The 19,589-nt window shown below is 41.7% G+C and overlaps 2 protein-coding genes across 7 annotated transcripts in view; one reads left to right on the top strand and one right to left on the bottom strand.

Moving 5' to 3' along the window:
* Window positions 1-10,677, top strand: part of LOC147024160 (unconventional myosin-X-like) — a 76,565-nt gene extending 65,888 nt beyond the window's left edge. For all 6 annotated transcript variants that reach the window (XM_085883794.1, XM_085883793.1, XM_085883792.1 and 3 more), the window contains 7 exons: window positions 1,252-1,596; window positions 1,921-2,053; window positions 2,393-2,621; window positions 4,986-5,133; window positions 8,078-8,291; window positions 8,474-8,665; window positions 9,190-10,677. In XM_085883794.1, coding sequence (XP_085739920.1) covers window positions 1,252-1,596; window positions 1,921-2,053; window positions 2,393-2,621; window positions 4,986-5,133; window positions 8,078-8,291; window positions 8,474-8,665; window positions 9,190-9,300 — 1,372 coding nt within the window. In that variant the 3' untranslated portion in view covers window positions 9,301-10,677. The remainder of the gene's footprint in view (window positions 1-1,251; window positions 1,597-1,920; window positions 2,054-2,392; window positions 2,622-4,985; window positions 5,134-8,077; window positions 8,292-8,473; window positions 8,666-9,189) is intronic.
* RPL37A (ribosomal protein L37a) lies at window positions 10,643-19,479 on the bottom strand. Its single transcript, XM_085883799.1, has 4 exons — window positions 19,322-19,479; window positions 18,849-18,977; window positions 15,325-15,407; window positions 10,643-10,858 (listed from the first exon to the last, which is right to left on the bottom strand). Exons 1-4 carry the CDS (start codon window positions 19,322-19,324, stop codon window positions 10,795-10,797), a joined length of 279 nt encoding a protein of 92 aa, XP_085739925.1. The 5' UTR covers window positions 19,325-19,479; the 3' UTR covers window positions 10,643-10,794.
* Window positions 19,480-19,589: the final 110 nt, after the last annotated feature.

Here is a 19,589-nt window from a genome sequence, read left to right as displayed (position 1 = left end):
TGCATGGTCCGATTTTGTTCAAACTTGGCACAAGCACAGTACATGATAGCATACACGTGCCTCTCACTTTATTTTGCGATCTGATCAAAGATGGCCGGCTGGTGGCCATTTTAGTTGTACACAAATATCGACGAGCCCTTTAACTCCAGCCAGTAAAATTACTAAAATGGGGCTGTGACTTTTTATGTCTTTTTTATTTGTTTTATTTAAATTGAAGTATATATTTGAACACTGCAAAACACAAATCACCTTCTTGTCACTTCCAAAACCCTTCCATTTAGCAGTACTTGGACATGTTAAATAGGGTGGTATATAAAGGTGGTGTACATGACTGCTTCAGTAGCGCCAAACTGGAATTTTTTTTAACAATCTTTAATCTCATTATTTTATTAAAATTGAAGAACAGTACAACCTTGAACACTGCATGGGGTAACGGGTTCTATGAACTCTCTAGTTAATGAAACAACAGCAGTAAATAAAATAAAAGTAAAAACATATTGTCAAATGATTGCCTGGCTACTAATTGGCAACAAAACAAAAGCACATAAACTTTTCTTTTATCAAATGGTTATTTGCAATTACACAAGGGACTGACTGGTTAGCCAAAATATAGACTAATTTATACATCAGTGTGAATTAATAAATATCACAATCATGAACATTTACAGTAAAATCACATGCATTATGGTTTATTTGCTCTTTTAAAAAGTATTTTAGACCTGTACTGCAAAGTCATTGTTCATTGCTGCATTACTTAAGTTGTGTGGATTTTATCCCCATGGATACCATGAGCATTGTTTAATTCATCCTGTGTATTCTCTTCTGTGGACTCTAATGGTCCTATTGAAAAAGTGGGCCTTTGGGCTGGTACAATGGAACGAAGAAAGACTTGATCAAATCAGTCTCCACCCATTAATCCTCGAGTCATCTGCAAAGGATGAGTTGGGCAATTAATATCACGACCAACCATCATCGGCTCACGGTTTTACAAGGCTAAGTCAAAATGTTTTCCCCTTCAATTACAAAGGCCCTGATTCTGTGCTAGCAAAACTCAGTGGAAATGTTGGTCCTTTTTTCTGTTGTCTTGTAGCCAGGTCAAACATTTTTTTTTCTGGTGCCAGCGAAAATGTTATGTTTTTGGCTCAAACCTTTTGAAAAGGGACAAGCTTTCTGATCCCGATCCCCTTTACATGTAGTGTTTTGAGTCGGCAAGCCATTGACATGTAATGTTACCTTTGTCACCTCCCAAAGAATTGAGCAGCGGCACAAGCAGACTATCATCGGTTGGTACGCAAGGTTCGGCCTTGCTGGGCTGCATCGTACCAGTATCCGCAGTCTTGCTCCGTCTCGCACAGAGATGCAGGCGATTGCTCGTCGGCAAGACCTTGCTGTCATTGTGCAGTGTCATGTTGGTGGGACATGTCGCGTGCCCATAAACAACCATAACACCGCCGGAGAGCTGGTGGACCAACTTCTGTGTGGCCTAGCCATGGAAGATTGTCACAATGTGTTTGCACTGTTTGAACAACGTGGAGATACCTCTACAGCCATAGAGAGTCATGTTCTTGTGGTGGACGTGCTGGCAAAGTTTGAGAGGTCAGTACCGGTTTTCCTTTTTCCCCCCATCGAGGTTCTGTAAATGTGATCCGAATGAAGCTTATTTTTCTTTTCTTTAACCAAACGCGGTCTGTTTGAGACTTTCCCAACTGCTCGAGCAGATTCATATTGGTGAGATTTGTGAATTAATTAAAGAAATAAATAGATTTGTTGAGTCGCTGCTCCTTCAAAAGTAAAGTTCGATTTTCTTCCGTACATGTTTCAGATACGAGAAAACAATAGATATGTGAATTTTTTGCAGGAATAATTTGTTAATAATCATTAATTATGAGCGGTGTCTCACTTTGTACAATTCACTGACAGGAGTGACGAGGGTGTTGAGGAAAACCAAGTTGGCGATCAAAACGGTTGGCACCTGTGCTTCAAACTCTACTGTTACCTGGACACCAAGCAGGTCCCAACGGACAGTGTCGAGTTTGTCTACATGTTCGAGCAGGTGAGAGACTGGGTGATGGGAAAGGTAGTATTTAGGCCAAATGAAGACTCCACAATATTATGAATGGGTAAACCACATTAAAATGATAAACATTTTGGATATATTGCTCTCCACTTGTATAATTGAAGCAAAATTATAAACAGATGTATTGCTGCAGCAAAATCATCATCATCATCATCATCATCATCATATCTCTCACTCTTTCTCATTTCAACTAAAAAGTTATGAATATGCATTTGCTGATGGTCAACACGAACCCACTTTGTACATGTAATCGATTATCATGACCCATGGGAGAATGAAAATAGCTGATTGAGGCAACCACTTTCACCATATCAGGCCCATGAGAGCGTGTTACGTGGACATTTCCCAGCCTCAACTGAAACGTTACAGCACCTAGCGGCCCTGAGACTTCAATATGAGATGCACAATTTCTCCGGTCAGGCTGACTTACCAGGTTCAGCTGGTCTAAGAGCATACTATCCGCTTTGCCAGCTCCGGGCATGGCCTGGATGCAGGAGCACACCACCCAGCCTTTCAAACCCATCTTCAATGGGAGGAAAGCAAGGCAAGTTGGCTGAGATGATTTTGATGATTAGATGCAAATTTTGTCATTGATACAACTGTTGCATGATTACTGTTACTATGCTGTTATTATGGCAATCCAAGTGTGATAACAGACTTACACATGATTCAGGAATCACGACTCATGCATCAGGGGTCGAAACCCCCTTATATTTTGGATTCTGTAGTACATTATGGAATTCACAATACAGTGTTTCAAAAGTCCAGAATCATAGGAAATATTTATAATGACCCTCGCCAAAGGAGAGCATATTGCATTTGGGTCCGTTTGTTTGTCTGTTTGTCTGCACAGAACTTTTGTGTTTTTCTCCGCAACACTTGTCGGATTGAGACAATTTTTACCATTGGTGCGACTACTCGTGTAGAACGTTTTAATGATAATTATGATGTCATAGGCCACGTGGTGTGGCAGCCATATTGGGAAAAACGGAAAAACTTTGGACCTCTGTATCTGAAACCGCACCAAGGAAAAAATTGAAACTTGGCACACAAGTACTCCTCATGGGGAATGAGGGTGATTTTTTTTTTATGACATCATACGTGCCCTCGTTATGATGTCATAATTGCATATGGAGAACGCCACATCCGATCGGTATGAAAACTTTTGAGGGTCATCTTGGGATAAAATGGTCCACAGAAAAAAAAATCATAACGTGATCGGTCACATGATTCGGCAGCCATATTGTTTTTTTAACCTTCAAAAATCTTCTCTTCAGTGGCTCAACAGATTGAGGTGAAACTTCACACATACGACCGCCTGTCCATGAGGAAGAAAAAATTCACACACGTCATAGGTCCAATGGTTTGGCAGCCATATTGGATTTACCCTAAAACCTATAAGAATCTTCTCCAGATCGGCTGGACAAATTGAGGGTGAAACTTCATGCAAGTGTTCCCAAGCCATGATTGTACAAGTGTGTTAAAAAATAATTGATCGTGGTTCGGCAGCCATATTGGATTGAAGAAAATATTAAATAATGTTTTCTCTGGTACCGCTTAATCAATCGATGTGAAACTTGACATTTATGATATCATCGTGATGGGGAATACATGTTTTTAAATTTCAACTTGATCGGACACATAGTTTGGCAGCCGTATTGGATTTTCCCTCAAACCTATAAAAAAAATACACCACTCAAAAGAAGTCCTGGTGAGAGTCTGCGAGCTCCGATTGCTCTTTTTTAGATCATTTCCAATGACCTAATAATATTGGTGAGAGAAATGGTAATATGGGTCCGTCCGTCCGTCCGTTCACAATGAAGTTGAAGCGAGAGATCTGTTCATTAGTGATCCTGATAGAGGTCGATGAGACGTACACGATGGTATGACTTTCAAGGTCACCGAAGGTCAAGGTCACGAGGCCTTTGAAGTTGCGAAAATGACGATTTTCAAATTCTATCTCCGCCATTTCTCAAGCGATCTTGAATTTGATTGTAGCAAATGAATCTATGGGACAATATCTAAATTTTGATCGGGCCGGATTTTCGATATTCGCTTTCGTTTTCGTGTCACGTGACTTCAAAGTTGGCAAAAAGGCGAAAATGACGATTTTCATGCCAAAATGACGATTTTCAAAATCTATCTCCTAAATTTCTCAAGCAATCTTGAATTTGATTGTGGCATATGAATCTATGGGACAATATCTAAATTTGGTCGGGCCGGATTTTCGATATTCGCTTTCGGTTTCATGTCACGTGACTTCAAAGTTTGCAAAAACTGCCCTACCTTCAGGAGGCTACATATTTTCTCGCAGAAATGACCGTCACTCCCGCACGGGTGTATTTTCTTGTTTATTTTTGACACAAGGCCTTTGAGTTAACGCCACTTGACTTTTTTATTTGGGGAAACTTGAAATCAGTGGTTTATACCAAGAGACCACATACAATTGAATGTCTAAAGATTGAAATGAGAAACGAATGTGCTAAAATCGACATGTCAATGTCAACAAATGTTCAAAGAAACCTACATACAAGAATTGATGTGTATGCATGTCAGTAGCTCACAATAAGAGCAATTATTATGACAAAATTATAAAATAAATATCCCTATGATTCCAGACATTTGAAACGCCCTGTATTATGGCAATACATTATTTAAGCAATCATACAGAAGGCCTAACTTCAAAAGGAATGTTAAGACACTTCAAATCTGTCACAACGGCCGCAAGAAACATGGGTCACGCATAATAATGGCAAATCATCAGGAAATGTTCATCATATTTTAGGGTATACATTAATGGAGGAACACATTATAAAGCAGTAGGCCTAAGGTAGGCTGTCATTGAACATTATGGTAAAAAGGCCTGGTTTCTGCTAGTGACTCAATTGGAAAACCACATGCATTTCAGGCCTCAACAAGCTACCAACACCCGCCTCTCCTTCACTTTCAACCTCTCGGCAATTCTCACGTTTCCTGGGAGGAACCTTGCGGCGTACTATACGGCGCCGCACTGATTCACAACCTGCAGAAGCTGAGCAGGAAAGGCGGCGGAAAAGGTACTTCATCAAAATGTTATCCACGTAAACGAGGAATATAGCATAACGCACATTCAATTACATCTAATATTTTTTTTAAACGATCTACGATTCATGGGGAATTTGTAATTTGGTTAGGGTGCTGACAGTAGCTCATATACTGCTTTCCAACACCCACCACCGAATGCTCGAAGGGATGGTGCACACATTGATGCCTCGCCTTGCATTTGAAACACCAGACTGACGGTTTATAGCTGGGTCAAGATTCAAAACCAGGCTTTGAGGCGAGTGTGTGTACCTCTAGATCATCCTGCCAGCCGATGCATTGTGCCCCTTAACATTTTAAAACAAACAAAAAAAAATCTCGGGATAAAACTTTTGGTGTTTCTTAAAGCCTTGTGGTGGCTTAATGGTTAAGGAGGTTGGCTTAGTAGTTTAGGTCTCCTTGGTTGAAACCACAACCATGTCAAAATAACAGCAGATGGTTCAACACCCCCTGTCAAACTTTAGAGGTTGGAAAATGAGTACCAGCTTGTTGAGGATAAAAGATCAAGGTTGTTGTTTTTTTTTCTTGTATAGCAGTGGCATTCCCCTTTGCCCCCTCCTCCTGCTCACTCACCCCCCTCCCCCCCCACACAGAGTGGTAGAAGGCAGTGACAGGGGTTCCCACTTATTTTGAGATGTCTTTTTTAAGGACTTTTAAGGGCTAAAATAACCCCTTTTTAAGGACCACATCCTAGAAATTCCAGGGGTAAATTGAGGTGATTCACCTAGAAATTAACAAAGATAGTAAGTTTACAAAAAATCTATTTTAATAATGAACATACAGAACACAGCAGGAGCTTATTCAGTCGACAAGGCACAAGCGCCACACAGTCAATTGGCAAATTCACTTCACAGTTACTGTAGAATCAGCAAGGAGCAGTCACAAGTTTCCAGATGGCAGCACTCTCAATGTTAATGTGTTGTTATGTAAAAATGTTATTGGAGGTGCTGCCACCTGCAAAGTTGCAGCAGCTCCTGACTGCTTCTACACTACAGAACAGTACATTTTGTAAGCTACATGTCATTGTAATATCCAATTAGGACATAGCAGGCAAGGATTTAGCCTTCTCCTCAATTTCTCTTTCAAGAACTTTGACTTCCCCCCGTTTTTGCTTGGCAGAGTGCCTGAGAGCATTTGATTTTACCAGAAGACTGTGGCTCGTTTTGCCACGTTTTGCCTCAGCCTCATCTGCATATTTTTCTGACAATGTGGTCAGACCTTCTATGTCAGTTTCCAACACCTTCTTTCTCTTTTTCAAACCATCCACTTCATCTTCAACCATTTTTCGTTTTCTTTGGATGGCTTCTTGCCCTTTCTTTCTTTTCTTCTCTTCAAGATATTAATGGTATTTATGTTGAAAACTGGAGGCTGAGGATAGCAGTTCCTTTGTGATTTCAACTTTGAGCATTGCACCTACCAGTACAAAATAATCAATAATCTGCACAAAATAATCTAATAATCCAGTACAAAATAATCAAATATATTCGGACATTTGCTTTTAAGTTTCGAAAAGTTCACGTTACTATTTAAAGATTATTCCATTTAATGTGTTGTAATTTCGTAAATACACTATTTATTTCGTAAATACACTATATTTTGTAAATACACGATGACGGGTCTCGCTATTGGCTTAATCAAGGCACGTGACGAAATATCGGAAGTTGTTGTTTGTTTTTTTCTTCTTCTTCTTGTTCTTCTTCTGGTGAAGACAAAACCTTTAGGATGTGGCTCTTGGTCCTTGTTTAGAATACTAGTGCGAGGAAAATGAAACACCCTTCATCAAATAACAGGAAAATCTGATTTTTATTGACTTTTGAACATTTTCCTGAAATTTAAGGACATTTAAGTACTTAAATTGTACAACTCAGAAATGTTGGACTTTTAAGGACCCATACGAACCTAGAGTGAAAGAGCCTCCTTCAGGTGACCTCAGACTTTGATCGACATCTTACCTTACCTTCGTGTTGTGCAGTAACTACTTCCTTTCTCTAACGCAATGTGAGACGTAGATTTTGGCTTTGCTTCTAAATGGGATATGTCATCTTTGGCGAGCTTACAATACAGCGGTTCAGAGCAGATGTTTGGGTGAGATCATTTTCAGTGTAACTGATACAAACCAGTGCTCACCAAGTGAACTCCCACTTGTAACGACTAAAATAATTGTAGGCAAGGTTGTACTGGTTGGCTGTGATTGTGTGGGGTGTGGAGGGGAAGACCTGTTTCACGTTTAATTTATATTTTTGAGTGAATTTACCAAGTACAGTATTCATTTTTCTGATATTGGAGACCCAATGTTCATGGAGCCTCCTCAGTTATGCAGATTAGGAAGGGTCCTAAACAGGGAGGACATTTAACCTTCCACAATACTCACACAAAGAGTTAGGAATTTATACCCGAGTTCCAACGCAAAAGGCCTTCAAAAAAAAATTTTTTTTTTTAATCAAAAGCTCAAGTGAAAGATTTTGATGCCCTTCTCACTCACCTATGACGATCAGAGTAGTAGTTGTCACAATAGCTCACATGGTGCTCGTAATGACTTTCAAGTGGTGTGTATGTGTGTATGTATATATATATATATATATATATATATATATATATATATATATATATATATATATATATATATATATATATATATAATCACATGCACATGGAGGATGACCTTAGTCGTCATCCTTGTATGGCGTTTCATCATAAGGTCGGTGCCGAGCAGGCCAACCTTATGAAAGATGTGGTTTTCTTTAAAATATACATGTGTGTAGGCAGCCAGGCCAGCAGGCTTACCTTTCAGGTTGACATATCTCTCCAAGAATAAATGTTTCGATTTTTTGATCTAAATTTACAATGTGATGGCTACACTGTGTGAGCAAAACAGCAGAAAACATGTTGACACGTTTCACTTGACAATGCGTGCCACAGCTGTGACAACCACCTCCTGGAGCAGCATGCGGTCATGGAAGAAGCCCCTTCGCCCAACAATGAGTTCCGTTCACCCGAGGCGATGGCGGTTACTGCTGATGTGCTCAGACGTTGGGCACAGTTACGTGGGCTCAGCAAGGAGGCGGCAATGATGAAGTACATGGCTGTCATCCGTGAGTGGTCTGGTTACGGTGCTACGCTCTTCAATGTGCAGGTGGAGTTTCAAACCCTCAGAAGTTTGCTCAGCAATCCTGGGTGGGAGAGCGGAGGGGTGTAGAAATCTGTAACTTTCAAGATATACTAAGTTGCAATGTTACTCTTCATGTATATTGTAATGAATTTATTATACTGCAGTAATCTCATGTTGTTCCTGTATCCTTCCATTTCTTATGCTAGTGCGAGGATGGATCGCTCCCACAAGACTTGTGGCTCGCGGTGAGTGTACGTACGGTGGCAGTGTACGTGAAAGGGCAGTATACACCTCTTGAAGCATTTCCTTATGGGCACATCGTGACGATGGGTTCACCAGGGGCAGACCTCTACCGAATCGGCCTACGAGGCCGGGATCTACTATTCCGATCATCACAGGTGAGCAGGCCATTCAAACTTTTCAGGGCAGTGGCATTTTGTTGACCTACACGTCTTTATAAAAATAAATTACATCTTCGAGGGAAGCAGGCAGGATAGCTAAAAGGTGTACATACTTAACTGAGGTGTCTAACCTGACTCTCCACCGAGCTATAAACTTACCCTGGTGTTTCACATGTGGGACGATACATCAATGTGTGCCGCACATTAAATGTATGTGAAGCCATAAGATCCGTCTGCCAGCACTGGTTGTTGGTGGACGTTAAAGATCATATGGTGTATTTCACGAAGAGGAGGCGAGTTATCGCCAGCACCCTGAACAAATTCCTGTCACCTTACTTCGAACGTAAGACCAAGCCAACGACTTCGTGAAAGACCCAGCAAATCCATGGTGGGAATAATTGATGTTATTGCTTGATTTTTTTTTTTGTTGTGTTAAAGTACATTACACATATTCACCGTTTTTCAATATCACTCACCTTAAGAATCCTTCATAAATGTACCGTACCTGCTCCCCACCTAAGGTGGTCGAGATTGCCAAACTGATGAAAGTGTACATCGGGCGTGTCGTCCTGCACCATTCACACCAGCGAACGGTGAACGTACGGGCCAGTTGGAGTGGCAGCTGTCATTGAAGAGAATGCCAAATGACCTGGATGGTCTTTACACTGCCCAAGCAGTTTACTTCTGCCTCATCACTTTTGTACAACTTTTAGCCAATTGTGTATTTTTGTATAGTGAATTAAATGCCATGGCAGTGCTTAGGTCTGACCTGGTGGACCTAACATCAAGTTTACATGTGCAAGTGGTGCCGCTAGCTTTTTGGGTTTTACAAGGCACCCGCTCCACATGCTTAACAGCATTGTGTTGCACACAGGGTGCTAAGAGCATGACATGAACGCTCAAAGGCCAGTTTTACCTCGAGCCTGGATTAAACTAACTTTCAACCAATGTGCCCCTCGAAAGCAGAAAATCGACTTCGTTCAAACAATGACCCAAAATGTAATTCAGGGTGAGGGACAAAGGGATAAATAAAAATTCAGGCTAATTTTGCTCCAAACATCAACAAGCAAATTAAACTTCAATGACCTTTCATTTTACACAGACGGCGGATGGCAGATTTCACGGTCACTGAAGAGGAAGTGCTGGGAAATGATGACAAAAAGATCATGTTATGTCATAATGTGGACATAACAGTAGTGGTTTACAACAAATTGAGCCATCCATGACGACAAAGTCTGACAGGACAGTGCAGATTGACAAATTGGTGTTGAGCTTGTCTCGGTTCCACTCTCAACAGGGTGTGGTAGAGAGCGCTGTCCCTCAGATGGATGATGGATAAACTGTGGACCTGAAGATCCCATGGTGTATTTCACCAGCGTATGTAAGTTATCATCTGCACCCTGGCCCCATTCTTGTCCTAATGTGGAGGAAGAACAGCCACTCCATAGTACCGATTTTACCACTGCCGAAGGATTCAAATTTTACTCGAACGTGTGTGCGTGCACTCCTGTAGAAAAGATAATCGTTGTGTCTTCCGGCCATGTACATTTTATAGGTTGTATATTTATAGTTTTTAATATCCACATTGGAAAGGGTGGTGGCTGATAAATTGTGTCCATTTAAACTCTTCAGAGCCTAATCATTTAATAGCTTCTCACACTCCTTCCATGCTCTCTATTCCTTTGCCCCAAAGGAAATGCTCCGACAGTCATGCAGATGCCAAGAACTAGGAGGCATTGAAAAGACAGACAGACTAGATTACCAAAAGTCAACACCAGCAAGCAGACCCTAACTTAGCTACACCGCTTGCATTTGGTCCATGATGTTCCATTCTGTGCTATCACCCCACAATGCATTTGATGGTCCGTGCTATCATGCTAAGAACCACCCACACCGGTGCGACATGGTAGTCCTAGCCCAAAGGTCCAATGAAATGTATAGTGTACATAGCTGATGCATTCAACCACAAATGTGTGCTTTTGATACCTTTTAATAAAATGTTAATTTTTTTTCTTGGTTTGACATCAATCGCTCCAAAAAAGTGACATTTTCAGAATTTTATTAGTGCCTTTGGATGGTAGTCAGCTGTGGCCAATAATGTACATCAACGAGCAAATGAAACTTCTTCACTGGTCTTTCATGTCACGCAGACGGCGGATGGCAGATTTCACGGTCACTGCAGAGGAGGTGCTGGGAAATGACAACAAAAAGATCTTATTAATGTCAATGTGGACAGAACAGCAGTTACACATATGTTAGCAAATTGAAACAAAAGCTTATTCGAGCACATGGTGCTACTGGCTGCTGCGTACAGAATTTCTGAGGGCACAGAAATGCCACTGACAGCAGACTCAGTCAAGAGTAGGCATTCATTTTGGTGGGGCTGACAGGATGGCCAAGAAATGTGGATGGCATTGTGCACACCTGCCTCCCAGCTGTCTAGCCTGAGTTTAGCCCAGCATTCCTTGGTGGACATGAAAGATCCCACGGTGTCCTTCACAAAGAGTAGGTGAGTCATCACTGGCCCCCTGAACAAATTACAAAAGCCTGCTCCAACTACTATTGTGGAGGGATGACAAACTGCTTTGGTAGAACTGATGCTCTGCATCAGAGCATTGTACATTGCATCATATTTAAGTAGGGTATCAACACACAATGGTTTACTCTTTTCAAAGGTAGCAGTGAGTGGTGTCCCAAGGCAGCCAATTGAACTTGATCTCCAAAAGGTACATTGCACAATGATACAACAGTTCTCCCACACAGGCAAGTTTACAAATACCAAGGGTTTTCCACTCATAAAAGTGTGTGTCAATGAAAACTGCCATTGCCCAGAAGAGTGGGCCTCAGTCCTTCTGCATAGTGATTGGCTAATTGTTCAATGTGCAAATTTCATTTGCAAGATTAAAGGATCATTTTTACAGATTAGGGAATATTAAAGGAAACTAGTCTTCAATGTTCGAACCACTTTTACTTTTTTCTTTACATGGTCTATGGCTCATAGTGGAGCTTACACACACACACACACACACACACACACACACACACACACACACACACACACACACACACACACACACACACACACACACACACACACACACACACACACACACACACACACACGGAAAATGACGTCACTTCCCAGGGTACTCTGGGTACCAGCAACGTCACAACAATGGCACCACCTTTCTCACCGTGGCATTTCCTAATGAGGAATTCCTCCTCCTCATGGCTGCCAGCCTATGGGGATTATCCATGCTCTTAACCTTTAAAATGCTGAACATCAGGCAAGGGAGCATCTCTAACGAGATGACCTCATAAAACCAGTCTCGATGTCCGTCCGTCCCCAAGTCCCCATTTTTTTTCTTCCGATTTTCTTGATATTTGGTATGTGGGTAGACGTCGAGTGATGCACGACGGTATGACTTTTGACACGATTGAAGGTCAAAGTCAAGGCCACTCCAAAGTTGCGAAATCGTCCATTTTCAAAATCTATCTCCTCCGCCGTTTATGATCCGATATTCGAAATTTCTTCGGATTCTGATAATATGGAACAATATCTAAATTTGGTCGGGCTGGTTTTTTTAAATTCGTCCTGGTTAGTCACGCGTCTTCAAAGTTGGAAAAATCGTCGATGTGATACGGTCAAAACAGAGATGACCGTCACCCGCAACCGGGGGTAATTTTTAAAGTCTGGCATGACTCAGTTGGGGTTTGAAGCAGCAGCCTCCCAAACTTGGAGTGGACGTTCTAACCATTATACCACTGAGTGTAACATTTCCCAAACATACCTAAGTTCAATTGATTATATATATATATATATATATATATATATATATATATATATATATATATATATATATATATATATATATATATATATATATATAAATATATAATCTTAAAACACAAGCTAAAATATATTGCAGTATGTTGCTCAGCAAGTGGAGTAAATTTCCAGCTTTCACAGAAGCTGCATTAAGTTTAAGCATCAGTGATCGATTTTCCACATGGCTTGTGATGGAGGCAAAGTATTTTTTTCAGGTTATATTGTTACGGATCTGGAAGCCATTTGCACACAGACAGCAGTCCCTAAGCTGAGTTATTTCGATAAGTATGTGTTTATAGTTAGGGTCCCGTCCCTCAAGTCTAATGGGAATTTCATGTTCCCCCCTGTCCAATCACGGATGGCCAGCACATCACCCCACGAAACCCTGTCCAATCAGGGCAAAGATTACCTCAGAGGTCCGATGACCCCACCCCGCCCGGGGGAGGGATAAGAATCGCCGGGCTCCCATTAGTGTTCGCTGGAGTTGGGTTGGAATTGTCGGAGGAGAAAGGAGTCGTCGTCGTCTGGGCTTTTTGCTCTTTGGTCTGCGGTCTTTTCCGGGCGTCCTCGCCTCGTTGGTAGAGTGTCTGGTTCGGGGGTTCTTTTCGGTGGTTCCGTGATCCTGTGCTTGCTGGTTCGTTCGACGCGGCTAGTCCCATCCTGATTCGCTCGTCTCAAAGAAACCGCACGAGGCGGACAGGTACCTGGCCAGACTCTGACCCTCCAGTTTGCCTAACTCCTGGGCTGAAGGGCCGAATAAAGGCCAACCGGCCCCATTTCTTTTTGGGTTTGGGTGTGTGTGTGTGTCACCAGTCTGTTAAGTAGAATTGTTTAGTGCTTTTCGCTCACTGTACATTGCATATTATATTCGTGATCAAGTCTGCTCAGTGTCTCCCTCTCCCCATTATAAATAAACCCCGTGTTAAATGTTCCAGTTCGTTGCCTGTCATTTCTTCCATTGGCCCAGTATGGTTCAGGCTTGAGAAGTAGTCAGGCCATTTGTGTCGTAAGTTGTCAGTGGGACCGGCGCGGCTCTGATAATTCCCGCTCGGTTACGCCAGACCCGAGTCGGTACATGAGACTTGGTTAGGACAGAATCGGCCGAGGGTGTGGCTTCCCCGGTAGCTAGACGGCGTGAGTACTTATGTAAATTGGAATAGACAAGTGGACCCTACCTCACGCTGTCGAAATATTGGCGACCACGATCCTTTGCGAGTTATCCGGGGTGACGACCTTTCAATTCCGGGTGTTCGGTGGAAGACGGCCCTACTGCTCCGTCTCGCGGTCGTTCCTCGCCACCGACCCCCGGCCCACAACAATATTGGTATGGATAAATGGCGATGAGGGATTTTCTTGTGCTTATTGCAACACCGACAAACAAACAAACAAAAAAAAAAGAAGAGACGACTTCACAAAGTGCCAGTTGCATGCTCAGCGCAGCATATGGCAGGTTTAGTAACCGTATAATCCAAGGCATTTTGACATTGTGCCAGACACTCTCATCTCGTCACGTACACTGGTGTGCCAATTCCAAACACATCTTAAGATCGCCACGCATTTGCCAGCTTCAATTAGGTGTGCTTTTATAAGTGGTTTTCACATCGCTGAAATGAAGTTTCGCAAACAAAATAAAAACAATGTTTTGTGCGAAGGCCATGATTTAAGTAAATCACAGAAACTAAAAACAAAAACACATACACATAGTGTTGGCTTAGTAGTGAGGGTGGTGGCTTGGGATCCTAGGGTCCTGAGTTCAAGCCCTGTTTTTTCCACTGAATTAACACCAGGGGATTGACTCAGCCTGTCATCCTTCCAAGGTCGGTGAAATGAGTGCCAGTGTAGCAGCCAAAAGGCTGCACACAAAGGGAAGGGGTATTGATTAAATCTGGTATTGGTATGGCACAACCATGATGGGCCAAATGACCTCCAATATATATATATATATATATATATTTTTTTTTTTTGAAGTTTTTGTTTGTTGGTCTGCACGCGCTAATCTCCTGAATGGTGAAAGATAGGAAGAAACCTCTGAAACAAAAAATGTCGGGTCGGGCCGGGCCCCGGGAAGGTTATCGGCAAGGTGGCGAGGCCCCACGGCAGGGGGTGGGGGGAAGGTGGAGATTTTAGACTGTAGTTTATATTTAATGGGATTTTACGGCCACGGCCACTGTTGAAATCGATTACGAGTGCGGGCCCGTACGTGCAACAACAAAAAAAAAAATTGTGACATCAATTGTGATGTCATAGCACCGTGTTCTGACATTGATTTGGTAAATAAATGGCCATAACTTGGGAACCACTTGTCCAATTAATATCAAACCTTGAAAACGCACATACTCATGTCCCCAGCAATATACCTGGCAAGTTTCAATTAGATTGGACCAGTGGTTGTTGAGAAACAGCGGTCACAGACAGACACACAGAGATTGCTGGAATTATAGATAGATGGCCGCAGCCGTAAAATCCCATCAGGAATAACCACCTTGACCTGCTTAAATCAAAAGAAACAAATATTTTTGGCAATTTCATTTTAACCATTTGAGGTGACCTTAGAGATTCCTCAAAACGCTCTAAAAACATTTTTTCAAGCATCCAAGACTTTTAAAGTTTTTATGTAGCCTCAGCAGACACCTTCTTTCACAGGTGTGGAAAACCCAACTAAATTCTTATATTTAAAGCACAAAGATGAGAAACTTAAGATGGAAATGAAATTGAGACTATGGCACTTACTGCAATTGCAAGTGTTTTACCTTTGAGCCATCCTGCTTACAATTTTTTTTTACCAAGAAAGCTGTGGATTAAAAACAAAAGGAAAAATAAAACATACTTGTAAGTCCATGCACCTCCAGCAACTGTCTTCATGCATGAGCCACAGTGCCAGATGCCCACTGCCTTTCGCTTCATTTTTGTCTGCAATCATAACATACACAAATTTACACCAAACAAAAACAATCACAACCTGTGTGGCCAACTTAACTCGACAAGGCTAATAATTCAATGATTCCAACCTTTTCAAGAGATAAACGGAGAATTGCAGTTTAAAGTACGTCACAATTGCAATACAAACCAAAGATCAACAAAACGCCTGCCTCAGAAATCTATATATTGTTACGTTGGTGGGGGTAGATGGAGGAATCTCATAGTAAAGATAGGATTGTATTGTATAGCATGGACCGTGGACGGGTAGGAGACATCTCGATGTAATTAAAGTATGGAAAACTGTGAGCTTAAGATTGTTTACGGTCACCACAAGGGGTGGTGGTGTTGTGTTAACTAGGTAGGGTCTAAGGCTAGTTTCTCCCAGTATGCAATTGCCTCCATGACCTTTTCCTGCATTTTTACATTTACAAGGCCAGCCATAAAAAACAACCAGGTTTTTACAACCACCACCACCAACCCAACTGCCAAAAGAACCTGAACATTCCCGAGCAGACTAAACCCCACCTCCCAGGAATCGCAACTGGCAGGCCACACCCCCAAGGTTCATTATTGGTCGGTGTGACGTCAGGCAGAAGGTTCTCGTGAGAAATGATGGTTGGAACAAAAGAGTGTCTCGGGTTTTTTTGATCAAGGAAGAAGGTTGGCCTTTTTGGTGCACTTTTGAGGGAGAGAAGGAGGAGGAGCCGCTGTTACCTTTTGCATGGACAAGAAAGCCATGTGATTTTCGTTATTCGTGCTGGTGCGATTTTGCTCGGGTGCTTGAACATGACATTAGCCACTGTCTGTTCAGCTGGGTCGTGGAGTTTGTGTGCTTTGGAGTGAGGGAAGAAGAACACGTCTCTTGGCTCCCTCATCAGTTCATGATCAAGGAGGAAGGTGGCACCATTTGGTGTGTGTGGACCTGGTACTGAGAGAGCGGTATTGGCAATTTCAATCGTGAGGTGTGGCGGCGATTTGTGGCGCTCTTGGCGTTTGAGTTGAGAGCGAAAGAGGACCGCCTGCAGGAATTACCTCACGTACGTGGTGCCGCGGAGAGAGACTCCACACCATCTTGTGCGCTTCCAATGCAGTGACTTTGAGGGTCGATGACCACCAGGCTCCTAAAGGCCATTTCTGGACGCAAAGCTGAGTGCCGGCATAAAGGGGGGATTTTCTGTTGTTTCATCTTTCCACTTGTCTGTTTTTGTGACCGAGTGGAGATATCTCAAATTAGGATTTAGTTCCAATCCCAGGCGCGTCATAACCACCAAGAATTTTGGCTGTTCGCCTCGGAGTTAAGACCGTCCGGCTATTCGTCCAAAGCTGGTGTTCATCGGCTGCAGACGCGACAATATAATGAAGCAGATGTATGTATGTATGTATGTATGTATGTATGTATGTATGTGTTTGTCTGCTCCACACGCATTGGTTGGAGAGTTTAGGTGATGCCATCCACAAATGTAATCTGAAAAAAAAAAGTAAATATATCATACATCTGCCATTTTGGATCTTTTTGGTAGGCCGAAGACATCTTTGGAACTGTCATTCACAAATGCCATGCCCTCTCCACAAATTTTCTGTTTAATAGAAAAGAAAAAAAAAAAAATCCTAAGCGACTGTTGTTAAAAAGGATCAAATAGCAAAAGGTTGGAATTGATAGACATCATGAGCCTTGTGAAAATAACAGTGCTTATAGGCCTCAAGCTTCTGGGCTAGTGCAATTGGCATGATCCGAGCTATAAAACCACGACGCATTATACACGGTTTCCAAAAAGACCTGGACAACTTATCAGCTTCGCACTTTTCCGAAGGAGCACGGAAAGCTAATTTGATGGTGCTGTGAGAGAGCAAGTAGGTCTGCATCGGTTCACAGATCTACTGCAACTTGTATATTAGTGAGGCATTGCAAACTTCACCACCATGAAGGTGATGTTTTCACCCCCGTCTGCTTGTGAACTAAATATCTCAAAAAGTTGACGGATTCAAATGAAATTTAGTGGAGAGCTTGGGTAAGTAAAAGGGAAGAATCAATTCCATTTTGGTGAAGATCTGGACACGATAATTATTTAATTACCTCCACCACCAAAGGTGAAGGTGGTTATGTTTTCATCCCTTTGTCATCCTGTGCACAGAGACAATCCCAAAAAGTTGTGGACATGTTGGATCCGGTTCTGGATCTTCACCAAAATCTAATCAGTTCGTCCTTGTCACACTCCCAACATATCCATAAAATTTCATCCGGATCTGGCCACAACCTTTTGAGATATCCTGTACACAGACAAACCGAGAGGGGTGAAAGCATAACCTCCTTCACCTTCGGTGGGGGAGGTCATAAAAAGGAATCCATAATTTGTTTCGCGTACTGGTGACAACTCGCCTACTCTTTACTCAACACACTGTGCTTTGTTTAATGTGCAACAACTAATGTTGGCAGAATCCAGGTGAGGTAGGGCACACATTGTGATGAAGCCCTTCTATGCGAAAATTAGATTCCAACAATAGTCAGGTCAGCAATCTAACCCAGGGCTTGTAGCATGGTATTGTGTACACTGTGGTCCGAAATGAGGAGAAAGCTTAGAAATTGAACCCAGTTTCAATAAGATAAACAATCTAAATGTTACATAATGCCCAAGTGTCTGTGCTTTCACAAAATGTAGACTTTGCTATGGATGGATCTATAGATCACAAAATTTCATGGATTTCACATTTTCACAGATGGATTTCACAAAATGTAGACTTTGCTATATATGGATATAGTTGCTTCCAAAACATGTTTTTTTTATCCAAACACAGGCTATTTTTTCCATTTTTATAGCTCATTTTTTAGAAATGGGTTACATGTATGATTGTATAATTGTATATGTTATCCAAAATGGTTGAAAATGCATTTTTTTTTTGTTTGATATACATCATTATACATAAGAATAGAACAATTCCTCGAAACAGTACATTTCTTATGACCTCCTGCATATCTTGGCACCTTCAAATGTGTAAAATCTCAGATTTTGCAAAATTTCCCCCCAGTCATCGTGAAGCTTACAAAATCTTTTTCCAGAAATTTGAAATGCATCTGATAGAACATCTTAAATAGCAATTTACTTCTGCATAAAGTGATGATTTAAAATGGCAAGTTTCAACATGGATCATGACTACATTCCGGTGTTCAGGTTCACTTCCATGATCGGGTCAAAAATGTTACGAAGTACGTAACAAATTGCATTCAATAAGCAGCTACAATTGATTTTATAACCGTAGAATAAGTTTACCAAGATGGCCCTAGGATATCAAAATCAATACTAACGGCCAGTTTGTGTTCAGGATACAGAACATCAAAGGTCGTTAGGAAGTACGTAACGTTTTTAAGAAATCCGCACTTTTAACCCTAACATGTTGGTTTGGTCCATCACATTTCCTCTGGACAGGCTGACGCACCTTTCCGCAGAAGGTACACGTGTACTTGGAATGCTGAGTTATCTCGATCTTCTTCACCATTTTTCGCAGAGATGCTCCATATCGAGTCCCGTACTTGCCCACGATACCAACCTTCTTCGTGTGCTTTGCCTAGGAAATAACGGAAGACTCATGAGGACAAAAAAAAAGAAACAACAACACAAACATCACAGCGTAAACAAACCAAAAAAATAATAATAATAATAATAAAATAAATCGGCGGAATCAGCCGTGATGAATGAGGTAAAATGGGGCCTAATCCGAGCTCAGGCATCGGCCTACACAAGCGTTCGACGAACACCGACACAGCAATAACAAGACAAAACATCTCGAGATAAAATGGTCGCACTCATCATTGCCAATAATCTATCACAATCCGTTTTTTGCTGCGGACGGTAAAGCCGAAGGATGCCAACAGATTAACCCGTGAAAAAAAAAAACCCCCAAGAACCAACCATCTCTGCGAGAACCCGACGCAAAGAGAAAGAATCAACTGCGCATGCGTCGTCATTCTTCTTCTTCTTCTTCTTCTTTTTTTTATTTTATTTAAATGGCGTCTTCAGAGCCGCGAGGCTCTATATATACCACGTCGAGGTGCTTATGGTTCAACTGGCATCGTAATATCCGATAGACCCGACCACTTATATACATACATATGTATGTATGTATGTATGTATGTGTGTGTATTTATGTTTATGTTTATGTTTATGTTTATGATTTTAT

The sequence above is a fragment of the Eptatretus burgeri genome, chromosome 6 (genome assembly GCF_056783735.1).
Source record: "Eptatretus burgeri isolate ZD-2024b chromosome 6, Ebu_testis_v1, whole genome shotgun sequence".
NCBI classification, from domain to species: domain Eukaryota; kingdom Metazoa; phylum Chordata; class Myxini; order Myxiniformes; family Myxinidae; genus Eptatretus; species Eptatretus burgeri.
The sequence above is the reverse complement of the archived record's forward strand: the minus strand, read 5'-3'. Positions and strand labels throughout refer to the sequence as shown.

Excerpts from the sequence above, each read along its gene's own strand:
- RPL37A (XM_085883799.1), bottom strand. Across the intron at positions 15,408-18,848 it reads CGTGTACCTTCTGCGGAAAG|ACAAAAATGAAGCGAAAGGC; the intron begins GTGCGTCAGCCT and ends TTATGATTGCAG. Across the intron at positions 10,859-15,324 it reads GGAGGTGCATGGACTTACAA|CACCTCCTCTGCAGTGACCG; the intron begins GTATGTTTTATT and ends GTCATTTCCCAG.